This window comes from Emydura macquarii, unplaced genomic scaffold (genome assembly GCF_026122565.2).
Source record: "Emydura macquarii macquarii isolate MOO-44397 ecotype Brisbane River unplaced genomic scaffold, CSIRO-AGI_Emac_v2 contig_67, whole genome shotgun sequence".
Classification (NCBI taxonomy): Eukaryota; Metazoa; Chordata; order Testudines; family Chelidae; genus Emydura; species Emydura macquarii.
This window is the reverse complement of record NW_027130204.1, coordinates 6,387,699-6,407,272: the sequence shown is the minus strand read 5'-3', so window position 1 is coordinate 6,407,272 and position 19,574 is coordinate 6,387,699. Positions and strand designations below refer to the sequence as shown.

The 19,574-nt window shown below is 47.0% G+C and overlaps 1 protein-coding gene across 1 annotated transcript in view; it reads right to left on the bottom strand.

The window, feature by feature from the left end:
- The window catches only part of FRMPD2 (FERM and PDZ domain containing 2), a 65,448-nt gene that overhangs the window by 31,807 nt on the left and 14,067 nt on the right, over positions 1–19,574 (bottom strand). The window contains exons 2-8 of the mRNA XM_067534486.1: positions 16,450–16,578; positions 13,250–13,407; positions 11,042–11,107; positions 9,522–9,707; positions 7,643–7,760; positions 5,920–6,045; positions 880–964 (exon numbers count right to left, since the gene is read on the bottom strand). Coding sequence (XP_067390587.1) covers positions 880–964; positions 5,920–6,045; positions 7,643–7,760; positions 9,522–9,707; positions 11,042–11,107; positions 13,250–13,407; positions 16,450–16,573 — 863 coding nt within the window. The 5' untranslated portion in view covers positions 16,574–16,578. The remainder of the gene's footprint in view (positions 1–879; positions 965–5,919; positions 6,046–7,642; positions 7,761–9,521; positions 9,708–11,041; positions 11,108–13,249; positions 13,408–16,449; positions 16,579–19,574) is intronic.

Sequence of the window (19,574 nt, the reverse complement as noted above, 5' to 3'; positions counted from 1 at the left end):
GCTGATGGAGAAATCTAAATGCAATATTTCCTATGGGTTTGAATTAAGTCAGTTATGCTTGATGGCAGGAACTCCTGTTTCACTGGGACAGGTATTTTGCTTAACTGGGGTACCTATCATGGACTAAGAGGTATGTAAATAGGGGATTCTGATTTTTATGATGCTCAGAGGCCTTGTCTACACTTGGAATTAGCCCCGATTGCAGCCTCAATATGCTAACCTCTGCTGTAGACATCCCAGGACAGGCAGAGGTGGAGTATACCCTGGTTTCAAACAGGAGTTAGCTCCAATGGTGCAAATCACAGCATCCCTTGTCTACACTTGGGGTTTGCATTGCAGCAGTCACATCTGGCTGCTGGCCACCCATGGCTGAATTGAGAGCAGATCCCACAAGCAGAGACAAAGCCCCACAGCTTTCTGTTGATGACACCGATGGGTTCCCTTTAACTCTTTAGTGAACCAGAGGGGTTGAGATAGTGAATCAACCTGAGAAACTATAGGAAAAACTAAAAATTACTCTGAAAACCACGTACTGCACATTTGGCCTATCAAGGCCCATCTCTTATAAATCAGACCTCCGACAGTAACATCAGTACAAGTTGGAGGCCCAAACCTGAAGTCTCTGCTCCATTTTCCCTTTGCCCTTATTCAGGAAAACTCTCCCTGAAGGGAATGAGAGGCTTTCTCCGAGGAAGGACCGACCAGGAGTGCAGTGAAGTCTTCAGGATTTGGCTCGAGATGAAGAGCGTCTGCCCACCACATGGCTACCTAATCCAGTTGCTACCCAGGGTTTTCACATCAGAGCCCAGGTGCATCTGAGCCCCTGTGCCTCCTGCGGTCATAAAAACGTCTTTGAAGGACAAAAGCTTTACTGATTACCTGTTAATGAAGAGTTTGTAGCTACCGTGTGTCCTCGATCCACTCAGGTTTGGGTCCCACTCCCTCTGCGCCTGTGGAGCTCTCCCTAACATGAAATCAAGGGAATACCACAATCACTGTCATGGAAGCAGCGCCAAAGGTGGCAAAAGCTTGTTTTAAATAGGGAGGCAGAGGGCTGGGAGGGGGAGCAGGACTGGGTGCTCTGCCCGAGGAGAGGAGCTACTGAGACTCAGCGGATTGGGGCAGCCAGCTTCAGGCTTGGAAAGGGGGTCCTGATGGGTCACATCTCTCTTCTGCCAGCCACCAGGGTAGCTGCTCCCTGCTCCAGCCTGACCACCATGGTTCCTACCTGTTCCCCGGCCCAATCACAGGCACCATGGTGGCCGCTCCAGCCCCTCCACATCCAACTCTCACCTCCATCACCCCTCCAACCAGCGCATGCATCGGTGCCCAGAATATAGCAGAACAACACACGTGGGTGGAAACACAGATCTGCGTCCATGAATAATCCTTCAGGTTGGGACTGGCTGTTGCTTCAGCCATGTCTGTAGCCCTTATTATTCCCTATTCATGGACGTTCAGGGGAATGAGTTTGGGGAAATAGCTGTTTGTGTGTGAATCCCTATATTTGCGTTAATATGAAGGTACTGTGAGCAAACAAAAGCATTTATTATCCCACTGGTAATCCTTCTATTTAAGCATTTTCCAGTCAACCAATCAAGGAAGAGAAACAATATAATGTGGTGTAGGTGGCCAATCACACACCAGCAATACAAAACAGCTGGAGTGAACTGTCTGCAGTGATTCCACAGGATGTGTGGCAAATAGTTTGCAGAAGCTATTCGGTGAATACTTCTGAATAATTAATGCAATACCAAAACCAGGGTTTGTTTGGGAGCGATTTGCAAATGAAAATGAGCTAGAAACGAGGCAGGTTTAATTCTCTACAACTATGGGGAAGCTAAAATCAGAAGGAGAGCCAGTGTGTTAAGCCAGAGTGTTATTATTGAGGTCTCTCTCTAAATGCCAACCCAAAAATACTACACTGCGTTCCAGTACAATAGCCACCATCTGAAGCATTTAAAAAAAACAACTAGAAAATCTATAGGTAAGTTATAACAAGTAAATAAAGCTGAACAGCCACAAACTTTGAGGAAGTTCAGCTCTGAATCCAGACACAAACTCTGTGGTCGTGTCTATGCCGCAACAAAAAACCCACAGTACCAACACCCGAAGCCCGGGCTCAAGCCCAAGGCTGAATGTCTACACTGCCGTTTTATAGCCCCGCAGCCTTAGCCCCATGAGTCCGAGGGAGCTGACCCGGCCAGCCGCAGCCGTACTACGGGTCTTTCATTGCAGTGTGATTCCTGGTCCTCTGCTACACAATACTCACAGCATTAAAATCTTGTGGAATCCCTGACGCAGCAAGGTAATTGACACAGGATGCAGCATGAAATATAGTGACAACTGACTGAGTGCAGAGCACTAGATATTAGCTCAAAAATGCTTTTCTAATGAAAACCTGAGCCAATCTCACGCAGGACAGGTCATAGCATTTCAAACACCTTTAGGCATTTGGAGCAAAAATGTTAAGAAAATTAATCTCTTAAACATAACCTGGTGAACAACAACGACAAAGGGAATATGCAGGAAACAAACACATAACTATAATAAAAAGACACTAAAGAAATAAAAGTGGAGTTTCTCAAGCAGCAGATGGCAGTATTGCAAAGTCAGGCTCTTCGGATGATTTGGAGGCGAGGATGCCGGCAGTGAGAAATGAGAGGCTATGAGACAAGCCTTTTATCAAAGCCAGATCCTCCTCTGATATCAGTTACCATAGGCCCACAGACGTCAGCATGGCTGTCTCGATCTACGCCAGCTGAGGATCCGCCCCATTGTTCTCAGAGGGGCGCAGGTTTGCACGGCTTTCTGATAAGACAACCTTGCAAGTCCCTACTCGCCCATTCACCGCGGACAAGTTACATGCACAGATTCTTTGACTACCACTTAAAATACCCTTAGTTTTTCATCATCCTAGTGGGACAACCTGAGTAGTTCATAGGCCATGATGCCATGCTTTTAGCACAAATCAAACCCATTCCTTGTTCTGGAACAGTGTTCAAATAGGAAGAGTGGGGAGAAACAACTTATCAGGAGCCATCATAAAACTAGTTAAGTTTATGAATAGGATTATATGATGGGGTTACTTGTGATTCAACTTGATGATCCAGGAAGTCCCTCCCAGTCCTATAGTCCCTATTTAAGACTAGCATGTGACTCTTGAGGTTGCTTCATAAACTCATAGACTCTAAGGTCAAAGGGACCAATATGATCATCTAGTCTGACCCCCTGCACAACGCAGGTCACAGTACCTCACCCATCCACTCCTGAATAAATCTCTAACCTATGACTGAGTTATTGAAGTCCTCAAATCATGATTTAAAGACTGTAAGGTATAGAGAATCCACCAGCAAGTGACCCCTGCCCCATGCTACAGAGGAAGGCGAAAAACCCCCAGAGCATCTGCCAGTCTGCCCTGGGGGAAAATTCCTTCCCAACCCCAAATATGGTGATAGCTAAACCCTGAGCATGTGGGCAAGACTCACCAGCCAGACACCCAGAAAGAATTCTCTGTAATAACTCAGAACCCACCCCATCTAACATCCCTTCACAGGCCGTTGGCATATCTACCACCCGTAGTCAAAGATCAGTCAATTTACAAACTAGGTTGTCCCATCATACCATCCCCTCCATAAACTTATCAAGCTCAGTTTTGAAGCCAACTAGGTTTTTTGCCCCCTTGGAAGGCTATTCCAGAACTACACTCCTCTGATGGTTAGAAACCTGAGTCTCATTTCAAGCCTAAACTTCCTGATGACCAGTTTATAGTCATTAGTTCTTGTGTCCACATTGGCACTGAACTTAAATAATTCCTCTCCCTCCTTGGTATTGATCCCTCCAATGTGAGTATAGGGAGCTATCATATCTCTTATGAACAATTAATTTATTAAATGCTAAATGAGCTTCCAGAGAACAGCCTGGCATACTAGCAAAGATCACTGAGGATATGGATCTCTCTTGAGCCTGGTGATCTCTTCCCAGACTGTAATAACCCTGTGGGGGGGGAGCTATATTATATTTTTATATATTATATATATATATTATACATATATTATATATATTTTATTATATTATATATTTTGGATATATTATCCTGGGAAAGGCTGGCTGTGGTGAGCAAACTCAGAGTCTACTTATGTTACTTTATATACCGTGCTTTTAGAGCCCCACTCCTGCACCCTCAGCTGCCACAGACTCAACGGGAACTGAGTATGTGCACCATCCCGCATGATTCAGCAGTTGGTTATGAGCATTACAGCCAAGATTTTCAAAAATGGGCTTGAATATAGACTTAGGGGCTTGTTTTGCAGGCACCTCAATAAGTAATGGCTCCCCCAAAAATCAGTGGGAGCTGCATGCCGGAGTCAGCTGCAGCATCCACGGTCTGTTATACATTTATATCGATTGCAGTCCACAAGGAAGGATCGTTTCCCCCCCTCTTTATTGATGAGAGGGGGATTCTGTGCTGTGCATCTTAGGGGTGCAGCCCAGAACTCGGAGTCCAGGGGGCAAGAGGGGTGCTAAGGTGGCATCAAGACCCCTTTACACCCTCCCAGACCTGGGCTGCTCTGCAATAGCTCCTGGCACAATTTAGACAGCCTGAGGCTTGTCTAATTATGGGCAGCTTCCTCGGGCTGCCCTATGGGCCTCACCACAACCCCAATGCCCCCTCCCATCCCCTGCCCCGCTCAAGACAATCTGTTGTCTAAGCAAAACATCAGTGGGCCACCCCCCTCCGACCTGCCTGCCTACCTCAGCTAAGCCACTGCAGCCTTTCTGCCCACCACTGATTAACAAATCTGCCTGCAGCACTGTCATGGGAAGAAGAACCATGTCACTGAGCCCTTTCCCCCAGCAGTCTGCTGCAATCTGGGGTAGCATGTCACCCATCACGCCGGGAAGGGCCTCTCCTCTCAGACACTAGCCTGGTATGTCCAGCCCAGCCTGTCAGCGCAAGCGTCCTTAAATCCGAGCTGAGCTGCTGTGTGTGTTACCAGCGCCGCAGGCTGCTCCCAGTTCGCAGGATCTCGCCCTCCCCAGGAGCAGGCGGTTCTGCTCTCAGGTCTGCCCGAGGCTGGGGTTAGGACAGAGCAGGACTAGGGAGATCAGAATTTGGGGTTTTCCCAAATGACCGGGGTGCTGAAGACTCTGAGCCAGCTGTGACTGCTTTACAGTCAGCTCCCAGGGGCAGCTCGTCAGCAGGGATCGCACGGCAGCCCTCTGGCAGGTTTAGGTTAGGCTCTGACTCCAGCGGGGTCAGGATTGGGCACAGAGCTGCACTTAGCAGCTTGGTTTCCCCTGGTAGCCCATGGTCTTTCCCTCCCAGCCCCGCAGTTAGGCTGTTGGGTCCAGAGGAGTTTTGCCCTGCCCTTGGTCTCTGGATGCAGTAGGCACCGTCTGTACTGGGTCAGGTCCTGGAGACCCCTTGTTCCTGCCCCAGCCACCCACCCCAGTCAGTTCCGTAGGGCGTCATCTCAGTGTGGGGCTCAGGGTCGGGGCAGAATGGCGCCAGTGCATCGGTGGCCGTTACACACACACACACACACACACACACACACACAGTGTGTGACCTTCAACCTTAATGTCCAGCTTGTTCCGCAGCAGGCCTTCCAGCAGCCCGTGCTTTGCGAGCTGGGAACTGCCCAGTTTTCAGCATGTTCATTTTGGGGGGTGGCAGGGGGGTGTTGGTTTTAGATCGATTTATTGCTACTATTCCAATTACCTTTTACACACACAGCTCCCCCACAACCCCCACAAAATAGAACCAGCAAAGTGGTTTCTATAACATTTCAGGATCAGACCACTTGTATTTGCACATTTGCTTGCACAACATTGACCTTTCAATACCTCTTCTGATTCCTGCACAGAGGGAAAGCTGGAATAAATCACAGTAACCATTTTAAAGTCAAACCCTACCTCTCCTGCGTCCCCTGTTTGACAATATCAATGATGTACTCTCTGAAATGCTGCTGGAGTCACAGTAATCCACAGAGAGTTGTCTGTAATCCTCTGCCGACCGACTATAATTCAGTGACCTGGCCCCTGTGTTTAGAAACAGAACAGAAGCCTGGTAAATCACTATATTATGTTCTGATTCTAAAATTGTGGTATCCAAGTGCCCATTTAGCTATCGCTTGGTCTTGGCTAACTTTTATTCGAGTCTTCTTTGCTCTTGAATGTCTTCCTTCTGACCCCGAGTGCTTTTCACTTCCATCAGGAAGGCATTCACCAGACCTTGGCAGAGCTGATTCTGCTCTCGCCCGCTTTTTACAGCTCTACTCTGAAAGCAGAAAGCAGTCCCCACGGGACCTTCAGGGAGCCCAACCAAAATGAGTCTAATGTACAAATGATTTTCGTCAAGTTTTAATTGAAAAGTGTCAGGAAGATGCAAGTAGCCAAGAAACAAGTTCTACCTACTTTTGTCCTCCAAATTCACAAGTCCAAAAGACCCCAGCTATCTTCTTCAGGAATGCTACATATTGAAAGCCACTATATGATGCAGCTGCCGCTATTCCCCAAGAATGGTGACCTAAAACTTTATGAAGTGCACACTTCTGTTGCAGCCTATCTTTGCTTCTATTATATTCTACCCCCATCCTTTTCCAGGGCCTTCCAATTTGTCGTGGTGATTTTTGAAGAGGAAAAAAAATTCAGTGAAATGCACCCTAAATAGAAAATGCATCACAAAGGTTCATATTTACACCTTAAAATAACGAAAGTACTGATTTAGCAAAGCATTCAAACAAGTGTTTACCTTGAAGCATGTGCTTACTTCCTATTGAAGTCAATGAGACATAAGCATGTGCTCACATGATTTGCTGAATATAAACAGTGCTACTCATGTGTATAATGCTGAAGGTGTGCATAAGTGCTTGCTGAATTAGGGCTGAAACCAGGACAGAAAAAACACATATTAGCTTCTGCTGAGGTGAACATCAAGATTTATTGACCTGAGAGGAAACAAGCAGACATGAAGTGGAAGTCAATATTTGTCTTGCAGCAGAGTTTTACCCTGAGGGACAATAATATCTCGAAGTTGAGTTAAAGCGAAATATGAAGTCAGGATAGATTGCTGCATACGTTCTGAATGATGACTCCCGCGTGCCTTTCTCAGGTGACTTGTCTACAGTAGGATTGCCTGCATGAGTATGGTGAGTAGGATTTGGCCTCGTTTCTTGAAACCTCTCTAGGAATCGGTTTTTGAAAGGAAGACGGAAGTATATGCTGAGCTTCACTGGGCTAATCAAGAAGGAAAAATGTGAATATGCTCTTTAAATGGCTCAAGCATGGATTCACAGAAAATTATTCTTTGCCCTTCAGGGTTCGGTTAGACACGTAGAGTACCAAAACACTTATTTCATATAGTGTCTTTCATGCAAACTGTTTTAAAGAGTTAAATATATGCACACTGATTACTTAATGGTGTTCCACACCCTTCAGATCACTGTACTTTGAGACTGTAAGCAGGGACTGTAAGTTGCTGACTTGTCATAGAGATTTCCCTATCGTACGCTCATTTAGAAGTAAAGCAGTAAATATCATATTCAACTCTACATATAATTGGCACAACATAATTTGAAACAAGTCACCTGGCCCAGGAGAACTTCCAAGAAGCGCAATCTAAACCAGAAGCCTTTACCTTGGTGAAAATTCAGCTGGGAGGGCAGTGCTGAGCTTTCAGATGCTTTCTCGTGCAGCCTTTTCCTTATCACATGGCTTCTGTTAAGCTGGCTGTCTTCAGTTGGTACCTGGTCTACCTGCAAACCAATTGCATTGCAAGTCAATGTCAGCAGACAAGGGGACTTCAAACCTTCAAGAGGAAGTGGTCCTTGCTCTGAGGTTGGTCTAGATTCATCAATGCTGCTGCTTCAGTTCTTCAAGTTAAGAAAGAGCAGGGCAATACTTTGCTTGCTTCAAGATTGTATGTGAATGTGTGTTAAATAAATGATACCTCGTATTGCAGGTGGAAACAGACTACTAGCTATTAGATTATTATTAACTAGTGCTGATCAAAAAGTGGGAATTTTATTTGAAAATCTCATCGGCTTTCTCTTCCTTTTTTCAGTCAAAACGTCAACAAAAGTGTTCCTTGAAAACATAAAATTGTGAAAACAATTTAACAAGCTTATTTATTACCATCATCACCTTCCAGGAGCTGACTGTGCCTACCACAGTAAGAGAGGTGCAGGGAGCTCACAGCTATTGTACCTGACGTAGGCGTGATGTCTTGGAGCTTATAGAAGGACAGAGACCAGTGGCAAGTAGAAACTCTTTGTACAGCAAGCAGCACGTTCTTCTCCCTTGTGAGCCAGTTCCGCTGGCCAGTGTGGAGTCCTACAGCCTGTGGCAAAACTACTAGCACTGTGGCATTAGCCTGGAGCGTGAAGTCTGGGCAGTGATCCCATGGAGGCTGGATCTGGATCTCTTCCCTGCCTGGGGGTACATTGTAGGAGGGGAAGGCTCCTTGCCTCACCCACAATGGGGCACACCCACACAGGGCCACTGCCGACTGCTCGAGGGACAGTCTCCCAGCATTCTCCTAGCTAGTCTCCCTCTGCTCATCTCAGCTTAGCCCAGTCCTGCAACATAACCTAAAATCAGTCACCACCCCTTACACTTCAGCACTTGCAGTCTTTCTTTGGCACCCCATCAGTTTCTTAGAGGCAGCCTAGCACAGGACTCTTGTCCCTCTGCTATCCCAAGTCTTTCTGCTTCCCTATCTCATGCTGGTCTCCTTGCTTTATAGCCGGGCTTCTTTTCCTTATTGGTCCCAGCTGGGGCTGCATGCGGCCATGATTGCAGTGCTGGCAGCTGTGCTGGGGCGTGGACAGCCTGAAAGTGGGGAAGACTCTCCTCTCCCTTCTGCCTACGCCCAGGTAGGGTTTGTAAACCCCAATACAGTCATGCAATCTGGCTCTTGGGAAATTAGGGCCAGAACCTCCCTCCTTTACTCACTGAAATACAGTGGGGTTACTTGGATGGGTAAATCCAGTAGGATATAGCCCGTAACCCACAGCACAGTTGGTTTAAAGCTGCTTAGCTAGTCTGAAAAGTGACCCAGCATTCAAGGTTTTCATCATGCTCTGGGCTGGAGCTTCTACATCTGAGATTCCTCGGAGTGGTAATATTGCAATCCTGGGATTGGGGCCATGGAATCCCAGTGTTGATAATACAGACCCTACATTGTGTTCCCAAATGAAATGATATCTGGATAAAATTTTGAAAACCGCCTACCTATGTGATTTAGGAGCCTAAGTCCCATTGTTTCTTTGGGTGTTTTTGGAAAAATGTACCCCTGCTTCCAGGGTATCAAAAATATGTAGAAGCCTAATAGAAAAATGCCACCTAAATACTAAAGAAAGTACATGCACCTTCTTCCACGGGACGAGAGTCACTCCTTTCAAGCCATCCCTGATTTTTCACAGGTGATCTTGCTCTAAAATATTCTACCCTACTGTCCATACCCAGCAAAAAACTACTATAGTACGGTCACTGACAGGAATAAGAGAGGTACTGACCTCAGTGATGCTTCCTACCACAGATGTGACCATTCCCTGGATGTAAACACGTGGTGGAGAGGAGGAAGATTCCTTCTGGTGCACTTCACATGCCTCCAGAATGGACTGAGGGGAAAGTCTTTTGTGGGGCAGATCTTCACACAGCATTAGCAGCAGGCCATGTAACTGGTCACTCAGCTGAAGGGACTGAGACCACAGGGAGAGAATGGTAAATAATATCTCACATTTAGGTAAAACACTGTAAAGTGCTCCATGAACTAGGGCTGGAATTTCCTCAGGGATCTTTGAGTTCCAATGAGAACTCACTTAATTCCTTTAGCCCCCTTAGAAATCCCAGTCTAGATACATACAGTACCACTGAAATTAAACCACCCTGGGAAGGAGGAGAATGCTGAAGGTAACAGTCAAATATGAGGATGCCGAACAGTGGGATATGTGGCTATTGACAGCAAGGCTGGCTGCTCCAGAACTCTGAAGTTCAGAACATTCATTTTTAATGTCTCATCCTCAAGACTTAAATACAGCAAGCTGCATGGTACTCCATCTCTCAGCCTCACAAGGGAGAAGAATTGAGCTACTCAAATCTACGTTTCTATGGAGACCAGGTATTTAAATTCTAAATAGTTATTTAGCTTATGGGCTCCCTACACTGAGACCATGGAGAAATAAAACACTATAGAAAGGGAGCTCAGATGGACTAAATACTAACAGCTTCCCTATCACCAGTGTGCAGTTAATAGCTTGGAGGATACATGAATAAAACAAGATTGCCTCCTGCAAATCATTGAAGAGACACTGAACTGGCTGAGCAGGAGATGTTTGGCCACTAATAGTGGCTCCGGTGGTAAAATCTGCCCAGGGCAGAAAGAGATCATTAGTCGCTTCCCAGCTGTCCTGTGCTTTGAACAAAAGTCATCTTCATTTGCACAGAGCTGTGTGTCCAATGTACATACAGGACACCAAAATGATGCCGGTGTGACTTTTCTCAGCATAAGAATATAAGAGTGGCCACACTGGGTCAGACCAATGATCTATCTAACCCAGTATCCTGTCCTCCGACAGTGGTGAATGCCAGATCGCTTCAGAGGCAATGAACAGAACAGAGCAATCATCAAGTGATCCATCCCCTGAGGTCCACTCCCAACTTCTGGCATTTAGAGGGTTAGGGACACCCAGAGCATGGGGTTGCTTCTCTTGCCATCTTGGCTAACAGCCATTGATGCACCATTAACTTATCTCATTCCTTTTCTAAACCAAGCATGAAGTCCTATTTATCTTATTTCTGGTATGAAGGAAATGCCTCTCTGCTTGCCCAGATTTGGATAATCCTGAACTTTGGGAGACATTCGGATCTGGTTCCGAACTTCCCAGCTGGTCCTGATCTCTCTAAAGGGCCAAGCCAAAACAATGGCCACAAACCTCCCACCTGGACTTGGGAAAGTTCGATTCATATCTCCCAACTTTCCAACCTGCCAATGTGTGACAAAATAAAGGAAAATAAAGATATTGATATTACTGACCTGGTTTGGAGGAACCTGATAGTCTGCTGACCAATAGAGAGTCATTCCCAAAGAATACACCAGCATCTGCTGAACAAGAACATGCAGTCAACCAGTTATGAATTGGAGGTCAATAATTACCAAGGAGTCACCTGGCACTGAGGTCAGTGAAGCTGTGAGCCATTCACAAAGGAGGAGTGATGGAAGCCCTATTGACTGAGACTTTTAAAAGTAGATAGGATAGAAAACACCTAAATGTACAATGGGACACAATGCTGACTAGGCAGAGAGATGGAATAGGTGGGACATAACAGATTTTCAGCTCTAGAAACCATGGACCAGAATCCAGATTGTCTCCTATGCAGGAAAACACACGCTGGGGATGTATGGCGAGCTGGTATGTGCCGGTCATTTAGGCACTAACTAGTTCCCCAGAGAAGCCCTGATTGAGGGGCGGAAGACTTAGTTACCTAATCAGACTGTGGACTGATGTGCTAAGGGGCTACTTATCCCATCAGCTGAGAAGGTGGTTGTAAAGCGCAAGAAGGAAGTGCAAAGGGAAGATAGGGTCTAGCAGAGCCCAGGGGAAGCCAGGCCTTCAGCTGGTGAGATCGCTTACTCTCCCTGGAGACAGCGCGGAGGCTTACAGTGCTGCACGGGGACTGTGAGTGTGTCAGGGGGTGGTAGCATCAATAAACACTCATAGCAGGGTTGTCAATCAAGAGGTATCCAAGACTGTTTGTGGGCGATCCCAGGGCAGGAGAAGAGAACGGGGAATTCTCTTCCACTCCGAGGTCTTGGAACTTTGCACACCAGCTGGTGTCACCAGCCACATGGAAGCATAGATGCTGTGTGCCTTCCCCTGGCTGCTGGGAATCCTGGAGCACTGCCCTGTCAGCGTCCCGCATCATCGCATCAGCTAGGACAAGATCTAGGGTGTATTCCTGTCTTAGGAGCTAGGTCCCCACACACCAGGGAGCAAACCTGCCCTACCGCTTGCACAGGAGAAAGAGGGTCCATACACCTCTCTTCCTGTCCTTGCATAGCAGAGATCTGGTTCCTATTGTTGTGTGTCCTTTGTCTCAGCTCTGCCATGGCCATTTCCTGCAAGTCTAGCGTCCTGAGGAGCTTTCTTCTCTTGTCTGCAGCCCGGACGTTATCCCTGTTTATTAATGACTGGGACTCCATTGGCCAGCCAGCTGCCACAAGAACACCCCCGGCAAAGATGTCTATTAAAAGGTCTGTTAGCCCCACCAGTTTTAGAGGGCTGGAGCTCGGTTTGCAAGTCACCCCAGCAGAGCAGATCTGCCAGAGACACATGTTTTGCAGGGGAAACATGGAACAGTTATTAAGCAAAATCTGTTCAGAAGCTGAGCACGTTCCTGTCTCGTGTTTATACAGACAAGCTGCTTTCAGGTAGCCAGGTTTTCTACAGTCACTGATCTGGCAGTGAGAGTTGACGATAAGATAGATGGTTCCTCGCAAGCTTTACTCCGGGGATCCCTCCTCGCCATGGAAGGATGGAGAAGCCCAATGCCCCCACATAATGGCTCCTGGCCCCACACAGCGCTGTCCAGCTCCTTGACAACACAGATCCAGCGAAGCCAGTGGCTGCCTCTGGAACCCCCTCTTGAGCACAGTCCTACAGCCTCTGACCCACAACGAGCTAGCCCATCCATCAGTCCTCCTGCTCTCTCTACACACCCCAGAATGGCAGGAGATCCTCTGTGGCAGAGAGAGTGTGAGGGGTAGGCTACCCATCCGGCAGGGAGAAGTGAGATAGGCATGGAAGGGCCCTCCATGTGTGAACCGACGGAGCACTATCCTCCCATGGTATCTAACATTAAAATGACGTTATTAGATACAAATCTTTTTTGTAAATGTTCCCTTCATAATGAGTGTGGGGTGGCTGGAGGTGGGGGGAGTCGCTTCTTGTGTGGGAGGAGGTGGCCGGTACAAATTACACTGGTCCATTTCCACCAGACTTGTGGACCTGTGGGATGCTGTTTGAGGTTGCAGAAGAACCTCAAAGTCACCTTGGTTTCAGGGCGTTCTAGGTTCCATGAAAACCCTTTTCGCAGCCCTCACGACAGCCTAACTTGGGTTTGCTCACTGCTGTCATGAGGGGTAGGGAGTCTGATATTGGATGCTGGGGCTGTTGTACGGACACATTTGGATATTTCGCCTAACCAACTCCAAGGTACCGTCAGGCTGTTAAAAAACCCTCACCTTCATCAGTCCAGCATGCTTGTTTTTACTCTGTCCATGGAGCAGTTCTGGTGCCCTGAAAGGGGCAGCCTCTGGGTGAGATACGTTGTCCTGGAAAGACAAACTTCCTCCGGCTGAAAGTACCATTGACCATGGGCAAATCACATGGATTAGTGGGTCTGAAAAACCGGACCAGCGGGAAAGCAGGGTTAATATTGTTCAATTCACTGTGCTAGGAGAATGAACTGATGGGGACAAATCCACCAGTGGCCTGCCCAGGAGAACTAAACTGAAGCCACTAGGATTGTGCCCACTTATGCAAGGGTTGATTTTGTCACATGGATGCTCAGAGATCTGATTCTCCTCTCATGTACACCACTTTTACACCTATACTGACTTCAGTGGAGTTATTCCTGATTTACACCAGTGCACGTGAGAGGAAAATCACGTCAGTCACACATGCATACTGTCTGAACTCTGCCAAGATATTTAATTTGTGATTCTTAATAGGCCTTCTGGGTCAAAGCACATGAGACTACCTGTCAAGTACAGCTCATCTAATAGTAAAGCATTAATACACTCAGGGTATGTCTACACTAGAAATGCAAGTCGATCTATATTAGGTCGACTTCCAGCCACTGCAGTAATTAGTGCAGTGGTTCATGTTCACACAACCCTCCTTGGCGTGGTGATGCATGTCCTCACCAGGAGCCCTTCCACCGACCCGAGAGGGGCAGTGTGGAGAGCCGAAAACCCGGTCTCTCAACTCCACTGGCAGCTCCCTGCCGGGAACCCAACTGCCCCATAGGCTCCTGGCAGGCTGCCCCGCCCCCTCCAATCCCCCTTCCCCACTGGGCATGAGGGAAGCTGGCCAGGGCTTTTCGCCCCGTGGAGTAGTGTACAGCTGCCCCAGTTTCTCGCGCCCCCCCTCTTCCCACGGGGAGTAGTTAAGGGGGCTGCCCAGGCTTCTTGCCCCAGCTCCCAGCTGGGGGTGGGGGAAGCTATCCGAGACAGCCAACAGCCAATGTAAGGGACACAGCGTCTACACAGACACTGCCTCGCCCTAACTACCCCAATGTAAGCCTCTCGTGGAGGTGGAATTATTATGTTGGTGTAAAGCACTTACATGGAGGGAGGCTGTTGTATGCAGGGTGCACACGGACATATTTAGATTAACGTAAGCTGCTTTATGCCAGTCTAACTGTGTAGTGTAGACCAGCCCTCAGACAGGCATTTTCAAAGGGCCTAATCGAGATACGCACCCAGCTCCCATTGAATTTCACCATGATACTGCGCTCTGCCATTTCACTTTCTGCTCCATGCTGTCTCTCCACAGTCAACCAGCTCTGCATGTAACCCTGCATCTTACAACAGTGACCCTACAGTTGTTGACCAATTACTATCAGACACTATTGTATTTTTTAAACGGAAACAGATCCAAACCACCCCACAGGAACTTTGGGGAAGTTTTTATCTGCATCCAAGTTTCACCTCTGTCCCATAAAATGGGTCAAACCAAACACTTGGATCCAAATACCTGCTACTCTAGGGACATTCATATTCAGGTTTTCTGATTTAGCCTTCTCTCTGCTTTATATACATTGTATATTTCAACCCAAAGGATCTGAAAGCACGTTACAATGGAAAGTTAGACTCCCAAATCCATATTTAGGCATCTAACTAAGCGGCCAGATTTTCAGAGCATGGAGAGCCCAACAGCTCCCTGTGAGGTCAATGCTGAGGTCTGCTGAAGTGTAGCCCCCTCTGGCATGAAACTGGAGTGGATCCAACTCATACACAGCACGCTGCAAAACGGTATGTGTGTGTGTCCGGCCGTCCATGTGATTTTGGCCAGACACACAAAAATGGATGGGTTCAAATGTCCATAAATACAAGACAGGGCTTTATCCAAAAAACCCACACAGACTCAGCTCAGTTTATTTCCATTAGAAAGAATAAGGACTGAGTTGACTCTGGTAGTATTTGTATTTGTGGCTCCTGGGCATGTACATAATAGAAACAGGAGAATCGGGCTACTAAGCCATTCCCTCCAGCCTCGCCCATGTAGACGGAACTAGGGTCGCTAAAGGATAAAAGCTAGGGAGTGAATCACAGGCCTCTGTCTTTTGGCTTTTTGACAAAAAAGATGAACCGTCTTCAATTTACATCTGAAAAATGGCTTGTTCATCCCAGACATAGTGACCTTTAACTGAGGAGAAGGAAGGAAAGGCTGAGGAGCCATACAGCCACAGGGGGTCACACAGCCAAAGCATCTATGGACTCAGTACCAGAGGCAAGTTTTGATGTTTGTAACAGCTAGGTCATTTCTTTACTTAAAATGTTAAAGGCCCTTAAAATAATAATAATCAATGAACCCTGTCCCCATCTCCTTTCCCTCTCCCTTGCACTGTACTAGAAAGTGATTATTGTTTCTAGGGATGCCTGTTTGTTTAGAACTTTTATCATTTTGGTTAAAACCAGAAACATTCAAGAGGGTTAATAGCGCCTCAAAATGCCGCATTCGCTTGGCCTGACCAATACCTAAAATGCTAGTGATAGAATACTCAGCCCTGCACGAACCTAGACCTCTACTGCTGCCCCTTCTCCTTCGCTGTGAGTTCCCTTGCCATTCTAAGGCCATCTGTTTATCACCAAGAAAAATAAAAGCCTCCCATTAGCCAAACGTAGCCACCTGGATTTGTCTCGTCTCCCCTCACTGCCAACACAGAAACGTTAGTTACACACACAGGGCCTTGTGTCATTGTAGCAAGGTGTGCCAGCTCTTTCAGCTTTGCATGGGGAACCGTACCCTGTTCTGGAAACACAGGACTGGAAGAGACTTCCTAGGGCATCAAGTCCAGTCACGTGCTGTCACAGGCAATTCCATCATAAAAAATACCTGTGGGACACTGGGCAGATGGAGTGCCTCAGAGCAGCAATTTGGGACTTGGGGGAAAAAATCAAGGCCACTATCTTGTAATGAGCTCCCTGCTTGTAGTGGGGTCTGCCTACTGTCCCAGTAGATTACACAGAGATAGTTGTTTCATTTAAAAATTTCTCAGTCTGTTTGGAAGGATCCTGCTGTTCCCATCACTGCTCTCTGTCTCTGAAATGGGGAATCCCATGAGTAACTCTACAGTCCTTCAGAATGATGCAAAGGTTCCAGGGTGGCCAGTGTAGGCAGGTAGATGGAGAGCTACCAAAACATCACCAGCACTCACCTTTGGGCAGGTCCTGGAGAAGATGCTCTGTCGTCATATGTAAGAGTGCCCATATCTCTTCCTCCTCCAGAGGGGTTCCCTTCAGTTGCAGGACCTCAGCCAGAGTCACACAGGAGCTGCTCATCCTTGCTACAATAGAAACCAGACAGCCAGATCTGACTGAATTGGTCAGAACAAATCCCATTCGTTATACATTTATCCCCTTTTCAGGGCAGCAAACCATTCATGAACCTGATTTCTTAGACCATAGGTAGCATGTGTAATGAGTCACCAGATTGTTTGGGGCAAATGATTTCCATCTACCAGCTTCTTTGTGAAAGTGGCTGGTATTATGATTCGTTATTCGGGTTTGCATGAGTGGTCACCTGAATCACACAGCATTGTTTCTGCTGCCTGATTCGGTGACCTACACTTTCTAAGCAGGAGGCGTGGCTGAACAAAGCATTGCCGCTGTGATTTTCCCAAGGGAGACGGTGGACTGGTGGAGGAGGGAGCATCTGAGACAGAGAAAGAGCTGGAGAAGGGAGAGATACCATGAGACAAGATGTCCTACTAAATGTCTGACATTTAAAATCCTCCCATGCTCTTTTGCATAAGAAAGAGCATAATATCTGGCTATCTATATGGATCATAGATTAAAGAAATACCTGGATTCCTTCCTGGTGAAGGAGAGTTGAACATAAGAACAGTCATACTGGGTCAGACCAGTGGTCCAGCTAGCCCAGTATCCTGTCTTCTGACAGTGGCCAGTGCCAGATGGTGCTTCAGAGGGAATGAACAGAACAGGCAATCATCAGTGATCCGTCCCTCATCATCCACTCTAAGCCTCTGGCAATCAGAGGCTAAGGACACTCAGGACATGGGATTGCATCCCTCACCATCCTGGCTAATAGCTATTGATGGACATATCCTCCATGAACTGATCTAGTTCTTTTTTGAACCCAGTTAAACTTTTGGCCTTCACAACATCCCCTGGCAAGGAGTTCCACAGGTTGACTGTGCATTGTGTGACGAAGTACTTCCTTTTGTTTGTTTTAAACCTGCTGCCTATTCATTTCATTGCATGACCCCTGGATCTTATGTTCTATGAAGGGATAAATAACATTTTTCTATTCACTTTTTCCACACCAGTCACAATTTTATAGATCTCTATCATATCCCCACTCAGTCGTCTCTTCTCCAAGCTGAAAAGTCCCATTCTTTTTAATCTCTCCTCACACAAAAGCTGTTCCATACCCTTAATCATTTTTGTTGCCCTTCTCTGTGCCTTTTCCAATTCTAATTTATCTTTTTTGAGATGGGGTGACCAGAACTGCATGCAGAATTCAAGGTGTGGGTGTACCATGGATTTCTAAAGTGGCATGATGATATTTTCTGTCTTATTATCTACCCCTTTCCCAATGTTTCCTAACATTCTGGTAGCTTTTTTGACTGCCGCTGAGCACTGAGCGAACGTTTTCAGAGAACTATCCAATGACTCCAAGATCTCTTTCTTGAGTGGTAACAGGTGATTTAGAGCCCACCATTTGGTATGTATGTATGTATTCAATCTATGGCGTGCTCAGAACAACTCTTGTCTGTCACATAGTTACATTAATTTCATCAGGTATTTATCTGAACAGCTGCTTCTCTTGTCTTCCCCTTGCTTTTAAATGTATACATCTTAACCTTAACTGCTGTCTGTCACCAAGAGAGGGCGCTGTGTTCCAGAGGTGGAGATGTGGGGAGATGTTGACTCATACATAGCACCTATATCAGTCTCACTGTCTCAGCTGCATGAGTTAGTATCAGCAGGTGTGCTGGGCTCCGTGGCATCCAGGGCACTGCCGGACACACAGATTTCGTGTACACACATACAAGCTACTACTTGTGGTTACTCAGTTTCCTATTACATCTTTATAAAATCACTGGTGCTTTATACTTCTTACAGTAATTAAAAAAAACAACCCACTGTCAAGTATGTGCATGAGGAGCTAAAGCAACAGGAAATGCCAATAACCCTGACTCTTCAAGATGTGACGCCTACAGCAGCACCCTGGCTGTGAGTTTGCAGGACCATGTCAGCCTGAGTCAGCAATATGAGCAGAGGCACAGGAGACAGGCTGATCAGGTTCAAGTATCAAAACTGCCTGGGCCATGCAGGAACTATCATTATCATCAGAGCTGTGTCTGAGCCCCCTCAGGATGCTTGGTATCAATGGAATGGGTGGGTAAGCATACGTGAGTCCCGGTGCCCAGGGGATGAGGAAAGCATCTAATAGACAGCCTGGGCTGGATCCCCCTCTGGCGCAGAACACCTCGTATTTTTTGTCCTGGTCTGTGGCAAACATGTATCCTTGGACATCCCCATTGACGAAAGATGCTTTGTAAAACTGAGTCTTTGATCAACCACTCATGATTGCCTGAGTGTTGTTGGCCGAGCTGGTCTGCTAGGGTACTGGAGTTCCTAACAGTGTGGGCAGCAATGCAGGAAAGGTGGATAGGGAGGGACTGGAACAGCTTAGAGTACCCCATGTCCACAATTTCCATAACCCAGTGGTCTGAGGTTAATGTTTCCAGGCCTCCCAAAAATAAAACATTCAGTTCCTAAATGGAAGGTAAGGGGAAAAGAGATCCTGTGGTTTTGTGCAGCTCTCAGCCATGCTGTCAAACCTGCTGGGGCGAGGTTGATGCAGGGTGGATGGTGGTGGCGGAAGAGACTGAGGTTCTCCTCTGGAATCTCTAACTCTTACTTGGAGGCTCTGATGATCTCTGATGACCACAGTAATAGGAGGAAGATTGCCTCTTCTTGGGGTATTTCTGAGGCCTGTACCGGTGGGAGAAGTGTACACCCCCAAAGACTGTAAGGTGGTGCATGATCCTTTCAGGTACGCAGGGCCTCATGAATTGAAAAGGTCACAGCCAAGGTCATGGATGGTCATTTGGCCTTCCTTCTGAATACCGGATGACTGCATCCAAGAGATGCTGCACATAGTAATCAAGGTAGCCATGGAGCAAGCTGCCAGGTCCGAGGCAGTGAGGATGGCTTGGAGTTAGTTGAGAGCCACCAACTGCCCTTCTTCCACCAGGGACTTAAATTCTTCTCTGTGCTTCTGTGGCACTCTCCTGACAAACTGTGATGCTCT